At 42.5% G+C, this 12,697-nt stretch overlaps 1 protein-coding gene across 2 annotated transcripts; it reads left to right on the forward strand.

Moving 5' to 3' along the window:
• The first annotated feature begins 378 nt into the window (after positions 1-378).
• LOC306925932 (flavin reductase (NADPH)-like) lies at positions 379-10,206 on the forward strand. 2 transcript variants are annotated; one of them, XM_079505082.1, is made up of 5 exons: positions 379-592; positions 5,081-5,221; positions 6,433-6,652; positions 7,184-7,336; positions 9,964-10,206. In XM_079505082.1, exons 1-5 carry the CDS (start codon positions 434-436, stop codon positions 10,104-10,106), a joined length of 816 nt encoding a protein of 271 aa, XP_079361208.1. In that variant the 5' UTR covers positions 379-433; the 3' UTR covers positions 10,107-10,206. The 2 variants fall into 2 exon arrangements, with proteins under 2 accessions (XP_079361208.1, XP_079361209.1); XM_079505083.1 differs by having other exon boundaries at positions 6,433-6,634; positions 7,172-7,336.
• The last annotated feature ends 2,491 nt before the right edge of the window (positions 10,207-12,697 follow it).

The following is a 12,697-nucleotide window of genomic DNA, read 5'->3' on the forward strand; positions in this document are numbered from 1 at the left end:
GATGAATTGAACAAGGTGGACCCTCTTGTAAACAAAGTGTAGTGCTTTTATGGTGTCGTCCACTCACAGTTAACATTTTTTGTATTGAGTTGTGCTTGAAATGTACTGTAATTCTGCAAACTGTTAATAAATACTTCAATCAATCAAGCAGATGGAAGTTGAATTTTCCGGTGCCGTCTCTCTATTATTTATAACTATGCTCATACCTAGTGGATCGAAGTGTGTACTAGGGCGAGTGGCGAGGCGTGGAGTCCGTTTCAAAAAGGTCCCGGCCGGGGGCTGATTTCATTAATCCATTTTATTTTGGACCAAAGGCAGTGTGAGGCTTAGCCCTGGTCCAGTGCTTACAGCGAGTCAGGGCTATGTGAGGCTGTGAGCACTGAGCACGTACTGAGCAGTCACCGTGCATATCGACTTTTCCGCACTTTTTGTGATGGCTCCGTTCGTTGCTCAAATAAAACACGGGGCTAATTGGTTCTTTTCTCAAACAAAAGACGCGATTTTGATGTTAGTACCGTGGTGGATCACTCGCTTCTTTTATTCACGTCCGCTCGACTTTACACCACCACCAGGAATACTACGTCACCCGGAAGTAGGTTTTGTTTATATTATTATTATTATTATTACTACTTCGTGCAGTGCAAAATAATGAGTGCGTGCAAAATAACTAATATTTGACCACTGACCAGTAGCGTATATTCTATACTATTCTCACGGTGAAATGTCTGGTGATAGAAATGTGTTTCCGTGGTGTGGTATTGTGGTAACTTACCAACTTTTCTGATTTGTGACCAACCAAGCCAGACATGTATCCCTTACATAATCATTATGTTACATAACATAATCATTATAAAGGAATAGTGTCTGGCTAGGTGTTCGTTGTCGGGAGATAATTCACAGGGTTTTTAACCACCAGTTTTCTCTTTAGTGTTACATGCTGATGCATGCATTCCTGTTTTGACAATACAGAACATAACTCTGAAACCTTAAAGGGATAGTTCAGATTTTCAACTTAAAAGGGATATTTCATTTTTTTTAAAACGTTGTCATTTCATCGTCTACTCAGTCTTATGTGAACACCCAGACAGTGTTTAAGTTACTTGATTCAGTTTACATATTTGATATTAATTTTACCTGCCCCGCCCCCTTCCCATACAAACCCATTATAACCGTCCTTTTGTCCTTCTAATATTTGAGGGGGGCGTGTTTATTTATTTTTTAATATTGTTTTTGGAAAAATAATGAGGGCGAAGCTGCTGCGGACCGAAGAGACTAAATAATCCAAACAATATTTAAAAATAAATGAAAACAGTGATTGAAAAAACACGGCCTCCTCACGTATTAGGACAATATCAGTCACCAGAAAAAAAGGACAGTTGTTTTTGATTAATCTATCATGATTAAAATGGATTTAGAAGTTACAATGGGTTTGTATAGGGAGGGGGCGGGGCAGCTAAAATGAATATCAAATATCTAAATACTGATTTAGTCCAGAGGCTTAGTGCACTTTTTTAGGAGAATAGTGCACTTGCGGATAAAAGCGCCAAATTTTGTATGAGGCTTCTTTACGTCATGCTAAATGATTTTAGCCTAGGAGCCCTTGTCAAATATCTATTTTAAATATCAAATTGCAAGACTATCAATATCAATGAAATATGTGAAATATGTGAAAATCCGCCTAGTATTTTTCAGACTATATACATCATAAAATGATCAGATTACTTCCAAATGTGATAAAGTTGACTTATTTTGACATTATTAAAGTCACAGAACATGAAATATCATCAATAACACCTTTATTGTAATGAAGAATACAAATTAATATGCATCATAGTGCGAAGGAATCATTTGATGGGTTTGTGTGCTGGTGGCCCAGATGCCTGCTTGGTAGACTGCCCGTTTCACATGTGAGTGCACCCTGGGTGGGAGGTAATTTCTCTATCGTTCGATTTTGTTCACAGAAGAGTTATTTTCTTTTTTCGTTGATGGAGCTCAAAGGACTGGATTTGTCGTACAAAATTAATGTCAGTCTTTCAAGCTCCCGGAAGTGCTGGCAGTCAACATCTAGTTGCTGGAAGGGATGCTTTGCCAGATTGACGAATGTTTCTGTCGCAGCATCATAGGCTTGCCAGGTCCGCCAAGCTGACTTCTTACCCTTTCCATTAATAGCCGGGGAGCGGGAATAGAGATGAACCTGTGATGTCATGACATACTTTTTATTTGTGTTTTTTTCTATTCACTTGGTCATTAAGGTCCACAGAATGAGAGGTCTGCTCTGACCAAATTAATAGAAAAAAAACGTAAAAAAGTAAAAAGTATGTTATGACATCACAGGTCCTCTCAAAATTTGGGTGACTGGCTCCCCGGCTATTAAGGCATATGTTGTGTCACAACCGGAATATGCATGAAACATAGGCAGGGCTCGAGATTTGGGTTCCCCTAGGCTTTTGCAGTCTACCAAGCGGGCATCTGGGCCACCAGCACACGAAGCCTGCACCAAGTGATTCCTTCTCCACAGAACTATGGGTGGGTTAAGGAAGAAGGGTCATGGGTGCCAGTTTGGCTGACCATTACAGGTTTACATGCACCTGTAAAGGTGACTGTAGTGTAGTACCTGAAAATGCAGTAATGCAAATTTGGACTGTTCCCCACTTTGCAAATGCAATTGTGACAGCTAGGCAGAAAGCACAGCTCTATAACATGTTTCACACTATGATGCATATCCTTGTACTATAATGGAAAGGGGGAGCTCAGTGTTGAGAAGACTGTAGCAACAATGTTCCACCTCTACAAAAGGGAAGCAACTCGCCAAATCAACATCATGGTCGACGGTGCCCGGCTACAGTCCCAGTCCTCACCGACATACCTTGGAGTGAAGCTCGACAGAACACTGTCCTTTAAACAACACCTGGACAGTGTTAAGGGAAAGACCACCGCCCGTGCCGCACTGATACGGTATCTAGCTGGCACCACGTGGGGAGTCACCACAAAGACATTGCGCATCTCCACCGAGGCCCTAGTTTTCCCTGCCACTGAATACTGTGCCTCAGCCTGGAGCCGTAGCCCCCATATCCAAAAGCTGGACATGGTCTCTGGATGCCTACGAGCCACGCCAACCAACCAACTGCCAGTCCTTGCTGGAATCGCCCCAGCAGAGGTCAGGCGAGAAGCAGCCACACTGGCCCTCACTCGGAAGGCACAGTTGAGCAAATCTCACCTCCTCCACAAGGTCGTCACGGAGACACCACAGCGTACGTGTCTCAAGTCCCGGCGGCCCTTTGCCACACAGGCCCAGGAACTGCTCGGCACAACACCAGCCGACACCTCCAAGGCTTCCTGGGTGAAGGCAAGATGGAGAGACCAGTGGAAGGCAGCAGATCCTTCCAGGCTTCACTACTACATCGAGGATCTCACAGATGCTCCTGGCCAGCACCTCCCCCGCAGGGAGTGGACAACCCTCAACCGCCTGAGGACGGGTGTGGGACGCTTTGGTGCATCCATGCAGAAGTGGGATGTCACAGAAAGTGCCCACTGCGAATGTGGGGATCCATTACAGACTGTGGAACACGTGCTGACCAGCTGCCCCACATACCGGCCACCAAATGGTGATCAAGGCTTAATTGACCTAGACAATGACACACTGGACTGGTTTGCTGCAATGGAGCTGAAGGTCTAAGGACATATACGACAGAAGAAGCACAAAACAATTCTACATGCCACAGGAATCCATCTGCACTACATTGCCTCCGCTCACCTGTCATATGTATTGTACAAATATTGCTTTTGTGTGCCATACTGTTATTGTGCAACATTTTGCTGTGACGCAAATTATATCACAATTTCCACATTCACCGACCCCTCCCTTTTTCACTTCACACACACACACACACACACACACACACACACACACACACACACACACACACACACACACACACACACACACACACACACACACACACACACACACACACACACACACACACACACACACACACACACACACACACACACACACACACACACACACACACACACACACACACACACACACACACACACACACACACACACACACACACACACACACACACACACACACACACACGGTATGGTACAGTACAGTATGGTACGGTAACGTACAGTCTGGTACAGTACAGTACAGTACAGTACAGTGCGGTACAGTCTTGTACAGTACAGTGCAGTATGATACAGTACAGTGCAGTATTGTACAGTACGGTACAGTACAGTACGCTACAGTATGGTTCAGTATCGCACCCAAAATGTAGTCTGACTGAACAAGTGGGCACCCTGCACAAGTGGCCACCCGGACAACTGGCCACCTGGATGGTGTGGCGCGAGACCGTCCGATGGCCGGTCGAGTTCTAGTTCATTTGTATGTATTCTTCATTGCAATAAAGGTGTTATTGATGATATTTCATGTTCTGTGACTTTAATAATGTCAAAATAAATCAACTTTATCACATTTGGAAATAATCTGATCATTTTATGATGTATATAGTCTGAAAAATACTAGGCGGATTTTCACATATTTCACATATTTCATTGATAATAATAGTCTTGCAATTTGATATTTAAAATAGATATTTGACAAGGGCTCCTAGGCTAAAATTCAATAACTGACCCTAACGAACCATCATGCAAAAAATGACGCTTTTATCCGCAATTGCACTATCCTTTCACTAAGCCTCCGGACTAATTCAAGTAACTTAAAAACTGTCTGGGTGTTCACATAAAACTGAGTAGTAGACGATGAAAGTGAAATATCCCTTTAAGCTGTATGAAATACTTTTAGTGGTAATATAGTGTTATTATTAATTGATTGCCTGAGTCCCGTGGTGGGAGTTATGCTCTGGTTTTGGTGAATTATTAAGTAGTTCCGGTCATATACTCATATTGTGGGGGCACTCATTAAAAGTGACCCCAGTCACTAGTAGCTCTGAGCAGCCTTTTTTATTGTATCGTAATAATTGCCTTGGCTGCACACAGACCCACATTGCTCACTGTACAGTACCGATTAACTTGCGCTGTAGCCCTCATTGAGTTTTATTTGTCCCAGAGTGTGAAGAAGATCGCTGTGCTTGGAGCCACAGGACAGACTGGACAGCATCTGGTGGAGCAGGCTCTGCAGCAGGGACATGAGGTCACTGCCATAGTGAGGAACCCTGGGAAACTCACCGCGCACCATGACAAACTCAAGGTACCTTCAAGGTTATTTACTGTATGTTGCTGCGTCTTGTACTTTTCTTCGGGTTCTCTGTCATTGCGGAAGCAATTTAAAAAAATCGTTTGTACCAGCATCAACTAAGATGTTGAACGAGGCTCTGAAACAGCAGTAACTGTGTGAGGCTAGATTATCCACATCACGTGTGCAATTGTGTAATGTTGTGTCTTCCTCTGTAATGTATTTTTGTTTGTCATTGATGTTTTATGTGTGGCTGTAGCTGGGATGAAAGCTCAAGACAAATTTCCCTTGTGGACAATAAAGTTTACCTTGACCTTGACCTTGAAGCAGAAGACGCAAATGATAAACATCAATAGCGATAGGAAACAAAAAAAACAAAAACAAGGTTATATTGTCAATGACGTTTTTCTAAATTCTTCTCATACTGTGCGGTTACTGGTTACATTGGTTCTCTACTTGCTGGGTCCATCGTGGTTTATAGATGCTGAAGTTATGATGCAGATCTTAGAATTTCACTCTTGTGTACCAGTACAATGAGATGTTACAAATACAAATCTTGATTCTTTAAGTGATGAGGAATGATTTTGTCTAAATGTAAATCTTCCTGGTTAACTGACAGTGGATTGAAAGTGCTTCTTGTCACAGCTGCACTGTTCTTTATTATTTCTTGCTGCTACAATGCTGAGTTGAGGAACCAAAACCAACGAATTTAACTTTTTTTTGTACGTATTCATGAAAGTAAAAAATGTGTTTGAACAGAGAGAGACACACACACACACACACGTGAGAAGTTTTACTTTTAACAAATTAAAGCTCCTTTAGGGTCCGTTTGACTCTGACTCCGAGACATCCACCACTGCAGTTTAACTTTCTACGTGCAACAGTGCAGGCTGCTGCTGGTCAAAGTATTCTCCTCGTCTTCCACACTTTTATAGTTCGATTGCCAGTACGATTGCACCATTTTAACTACGGTAGACCTGCTACGCTGTATTAGATGTCTTGCGTTGCCACCCTTTGATGTGGTCCATGATGAACGCATCGGCGGCAGTGCTCGGCACAAAGGCAAAGTCAACGTAAAGACGGCACTCGGTGACAACGCAAAGCAAAACTTGTATCTTGTATTACAATAATCGTGCACAGGCACAGTGGCCGTGCACAGATTCATGAGGTGAACCGTGAACCTTTGTCATTAACATTGCACCCTCGTTTCCGCTCTGCTTTGCCAGGTGGTGGAAGGGGATATCTTCTCGGCGGACGGTTTGAAAGAGCACATCAAAGGGCACGACGTCGTCATTTCCTGCCTGGGCTTCCCCCCGTCCTTCTTGGGCCGGGTGACGGGCTACACCCAGTCCATGGGCGCACTGGTCAGAGCCATGCGAGAGGTCAAGGTCAACAGGGTCATCGTTATGACCGCCTGGTACACCAAGCGTGAGTCACAAGTATTACGTGATTTCGCCTGATCGCAATTATTTGCATTGATCGCAGTTATTCTTTTGCATAGTCAGAATAATAATTTCCAATCCATCTGCATGAATTCATCTGTTGACATATGTTCATACATTTTCAAGCAATTTAAAAAAATACCAGAAATGGCAGAGCTACAAGCTCACAACACTTCTACATCTGCCATGACTATTCGGAAGTGTAATATTATACAACCTATTTTGGCCATAGCACATCATTTATTGTGATTATACAATCATTGCCAGTCACTCCTTTATATATTTAAGTTAATTGTCAGATCTGCCTTGTGTTTTGCTTAAAAGCTTAGTCATTTTTATATAGTATGTTCCAATGTTCAATACCAAAAACACAAATATCATTCATCACAATTATAATCTACAGTATACCACAGTCAATCATCAAGTAAAATGTCAGCCAGCCCCCAAGCATGAGTCTCCTAGAGGCCATACCAGTGAAAAGTTGCATCATGGTAACGCTTTTCCTGCAACATTTCCCATTCAGCAAACTCTGCAGTTAAGGTTCCCTACCTGGTCCGGTACGTCCTGCTGCCGATGATCCGCAGCATCCTCGCTGACATGGATGAGATGGAGCACTTCCTGGACGGCACCCAGGACATCGACTGGACCGTGGTCCGACCGCCGGGTCTCCAGGACCTGCCTGCCACAGGTAAAACATAAATAACACGTGTAGCTTTTAGGAGAAAGAATGGAACACATATATCGTTGCTGCCGGGAGGACACCAGCTAACTCCATTTGAGGTTTTTGATTATTTTTCTTTTGCATTAATCTGTGCTATTGAACACCCTTTACGTCTGTCTGTTGAACCCTCAAACTGTCTGCTAAAGCAACCAACTCCACCACCTCTCCCCCTCTCATGTAAGTAATTGACAATAATATAAAGTCACAAGTTCAACACCAACTTTGATGGGGCTGTATTGCTTTGTTTTCAAAATATACAGTTTTCTTAATTGTGGTTTCTTCCCGACAGCAGAGATATGAACTAATCGATTAAATAAACGAACGGTTGCTCCCCTAATTCACAGACCCACTGTACAGTTCCATGGGCCCCAGGCCCCCCATTTAGTCAGTCTGCAGTGCTGACTGCAGTGCTAGTATTTCATTGACTTAAAATGTCATCCACCGTACGATACATGCCTGTTTTCACTTTCTTTGCAAATTTTCAGTGAATGAATTGGTCTTCTGAAGACCAACCTCTTCTTGAGGGGTTCAAACAGTCTTAGCTTACTACAATGTAAAATCCAGTGTGTTCTTCTGACTCTTCTGAGTCTACAAATTGTCCATTGTTACACTCCCAGAGTTAAATGAACACTCTGAATTACGCTGTGATCTTCTGTGATCTTCTGTTTTCTCATGTATCAGAGGATATAACCGCTCCTAAAGCTTCTTCAACCAGCAGAATGACAACGCTCCAACTGATATCTCAAGGCAATTTATTTAGCCCAAGACAACATGAAAAACTGCAACACAATATCCTTTTAAACACAATGAATTATAAACATGAATAGAAAATATGAATTATGAATGTCCTCTTTGACAGTCGAGCTGTCTTTTTAAAGTGTCCATAATCATGAAATTGTCCATGTTCATAAATGTCCATTATATAAACAAACACAATGAATATTCTATATATAATAATATATTATTCAGGCATGTTCACAAACAAATGACGATAACACTGTTTACAAACAAACCAAATGTAACATACCGTTTGCGCCTCCTGCCAATTCTTTCAGGAGAGTTATGTTATCTTTATCTTGTATTTCTTTATTTTAAAGGACACTCTTGTTTGACGTAGGAAGTGTTTGTTCTGACTGAGCTTAGCTCACCCAGGTGCACCCAATGCTGCTCAACACTAATCACATAGGACCTGCACCTGCATGCCCTTACAACAGGTTATAATGAAATGAGCAATAGAAGGCAAGGCACCACACATACAAATACAATATGTTATCCAATCACAAAAATACATACACAATATTTTCACATTTTCAGAAAAAGCAATAAAATAAAATATTACAAAATACCCATTGCTGGGACAGCTACAGAGGAACAACATAATATCGACTCCATTTGACTGATAATGGTCATGTTGAGTTACTCGGGAAGAGGAATAAGTTACTAGTTGCTTTATTAGTTCTTTCAAAAGTAATGATGTGCAGCCTGCGTAGCTAGTTCAGGCAGACAGCTCAAGAGAGCGCGCCTACCTGGTCAGGTGACTAGTCACATGCACTCTTTGCCTGGTCAGAGCGGCTATTTAAACTTCTCTGGGTGTAAGCACACCTAGGATTCCATGCGCAGACAAAAGCCGCTGTCTGCCGGCGTCTCTTCCGGGTCTCCACCTCTGCCGCGTGGGCCAGATTCCAGGAAAAGCTTGCCCCCGCGGCATTCTGGCGTGTGGGTGGAGCTTCATTTCCATCCACCAGCTGTCTAAAAACCAGGAAGAGACGCCGGCAGACAGCGGCTTTTGGCCGCGCATGGAAGTTCAGGTGTGCCTGCGCTGACTGCCTACCTGCTCATTCCTGGCTTCTCTCCTGCTGTGCTGACGTGCCTCCCTGCCTCGCTTGCTGCTAAACCTGTTGCTCGTGTTTTTTTGCAAATCCCACCGCCTCCCCAGCATCCACCTGTAGGCTCTGTTTCTAGATCCCCCTGGGGGTCTTAATCCATTCTCTATAATTCTATTTGGCTTGAGTGAATAGAGGATCCAGCCCATAAACCCCGCCCCCATCTCTTGATGGTCTGATAATCAGGCTAAGAGACAGAGCCCTGACCCCAAACTATGCTTCATATATCTATGCTCAATTATGCTCAATAAATATATATTATGAATTCATTCTAAGCGTTGTGTGACTGAAATAAGATTATTTTATAACTTGATGTCAAGAGTAACTAGTTACATTACAAGTCAGAATTATCTTTATTGTCACATCACAGATTTACACCTATAAAACAGTGGGTTTTGATTGTTTCCAGAAACAGAAAGAAATGAACAAAGAGGAAGGGTTGACGGGGGGAAGGGGATGAATATTTATATATCTCCAAACATTGTGTATACAAGGTTTAGAAATTAGGTGCATGAGCATTGCAGCTGGTATATAGCCTCCTGTTCGTCTTCTTAGAAGACGAACGAGAGTATCAGTGCATTGTACATGAAGGTATGATTAAAAAGAACATCTATAAGCTAACAATTCGTCTATGTGTTAATTACTTAGTAACTAGTTACTGTCCAACACTGGTTATTGCTAATGTTTCTTCTGTGGTTGTGTGCTCCACAGACAAAGAGTTCCGGACCCACGAGGGCTACTATGTTCAAGATGCTGGCAACTTAATGTCCAGGGGAGACGTGGCCCGCTTCATGCTGGATCAGGTCAACAGTGACTCCTGGGTCAAGAAAGGGGTTGCGATCGCTGCCCAATGAGCCAGGCTGCATGTCGTCAGGATGGCTGGCACTGCGGCGTTTTAACGCACGTTCAATTTGTATGGTTTTGTCTTTGAACGTGTACATGCCTCATTGACAGTAATGGTTTTGTCTTTGAACGTGTACATGCCTCATTGACAGTAATGGTTTTGTCTTTGAACGTGTACATGCCTCATTGACAGTAATGGTTTTGTCTTTGAACGTGTACATGCCTCATTGACAGTAATGGTTTTGTCTTTGAGCGTGTACATGCCTCATTGACAGTAATGGTTTTGTCTTTGAACGTGTACATGCCTCATTGACAGTAATGGTTTTGTCTTTGAACGTGTACATGCCTCATTGACAGTAATGGTTTTGTCTTTGAACGTGTACATGCCTCATTGACAGTAATGGTTTTGTCTTTGAACGTGTACATGCCTCATTGACAGTAATGGTTTTGTCTTTGAACGTGTACATGCCTCATTGACAGTAATGGTTTTGTCTTTGAACGTGTACATGCCTCATTGACAGTAATGGTTTTGTCTTTGAACGTGTACATGCCTCATTGACAGTAATGGTTTTGTCTTTGAACGTGTACATGCCTCATTGACAGTAATGGTTTTGTCTTTGAACGTGTACATGCCTCATTGACAGTAATGGTTTTGTCTTTGAACGTGTACATGCCTCATTGACAGTAATGGTTTTGTCTTTGAACGTGTACATGCCTCATTGACGGTAATGGTTTTGTCTTTGAACGTGTACATGCCTCATTGACAGTAATGGTTTTGTCTTTGAACGTGTACATGCCTCATTGACGGTAATGGAAACGACTTGCTTTAATCACTTAAACCCAAGCGTCCCAATTGTGGGCATGTCATGATAGGCAAATATATGGTAAAAAATACTATTTTCGACAAAGAGATTCGGCGCAGTAGAGGGTAAATAGGAAAAGGCCAAACATAGACCCTGGGGACTCCGGTCACCAAAGTATACAATATCACCCTGCAAAATGACATTTGGTTGTCTTGACAGATTTTCACCACACAAGGGCGATGTTGCCATGTGTGATCACAGTTGAATGACTGGTGTAAAACATGACAGCTGGCTGGGGAATCGGGATGCAGAGGATGCAGCTTGTATACAGCTTGCATACTCTATGTGCCAAATACGCACATTTTATATGCTAGCATAATTTCTATGCTATACTCGGTATGTTGTAGTGCCTTATTGAATAATAAGCGGGTCCAAACAAGATCCATGACCAAGATCTTATTTAACCCATTCTGGACGGAAACCCCTTTTGGTGTTTCAAGCATTATGTTATACTGCTATTGAAAAATAGCAGATCTACAAGATCAAAATGTGAAAATGTGGCACAAATCTTTGAATATATATTCTTTCAGAGCGAACGTTTTTAACTCAAATATTTGCTTCTGAGAGGTCCCTGGAACACATTTTCAGATGGGGGTCCGCTGCCAAATACAGATCATTCTGGGGGTCCTGAGAACCACTGACATAGAAACATAGGGTTTTTCAGAAAACTGTCAGGATTTAGAAGACATTTTGTAGAATATAGTGTCAGGTCTAAATGGGTGGAGGAATTTGTACCAGTGAAATTGTCTTCTTGCCTTAGGCTGCAGCCAATCAAGTGAACTGTATAGGGAACAGTGGTGTTCTGCAGAGGGAGTTGTGATGTTGTGAGGTTTGAGAATTCTGTGGTGTTCTGGTAGACTATCAGCATGGTCTACAATGGGAAGGAGTACTTCCTACAATGGGAAGGAGTACTTCCTACAATGGGAAGGAGGAAATTATTATTTTTCTCACTTAAAATGAGAAGCAGTTGATCGAAGGCCCAGGGTATAGTGAGCACAAACAGTTTTTTTATGGTATAAGATCAAAATTAATGTGAGGTTCAAAGGAAAGTTCTGGGTCAATTCAATTGACCCAGAACTTTCCTTTGAACCTCACATTAATTCGGTATCATGAGTCCACTTTCTCCAGACGAGAACCATCTTCAAACTTAGTCAGTAGATCAGAAGAACTTGCATCACTGCGTGAGTGGCCTAACAGCATGCTACAAGGACTTATTTTTGTAAAAGCTTGTTGTTTTGAAGCCATGTTTGGACCAGATTGAAGTCAAACTGTAAGAAATGTTGAATTTGGAGATTATTTGGAGATATTAGACCTTGGAGGCCGTCAGGCTGAAGGCCTATTCATAGTCTGGATTTTCGGTGGTGAGGTGACCACCGCTCCGGTGGTGAGCTGACCACCGGAGCTGAAATAACGTTGAGCGGTGGTGAGTAAAAACAGAGAGAAGGGCTGGAGCGGTGGCTGTGGTTTGCTCTTCACCGCGACCTACAAGCTCATAGCGTGCCACCGAGTGGCACGCTACGAGCTTGTAGGTCTGCTATTTTTGAAAAATCGAAGAACGACTGACATAGAAACATAGCGTTTTCAGAAAACTGTCAGGATGTAGAAGACATTTTTAGAATCTGATCTCAGGTCAAAATGGGTTAAAAAAAGAAGCTGAACACACGTTTACATAAATAAATCTGAAAGGTGAAAAGGACATGCATTGATTACTGGCTGTCATCTTCCCATGATACTGTAAT

The sequence above is a fragment of the Electrona antarctica genome (genome assembly GCF_951216825.1).
Source record: "Electrona antarctica genome assembly, chromosome: 7".
Taxonomy (NCBI): domain Eukaryota; kingdom Metazoa; phylum Chordata; class Actinopteri; order Myctophiformes; family Myctophidae; genus Electrona; species Electrona antarctica.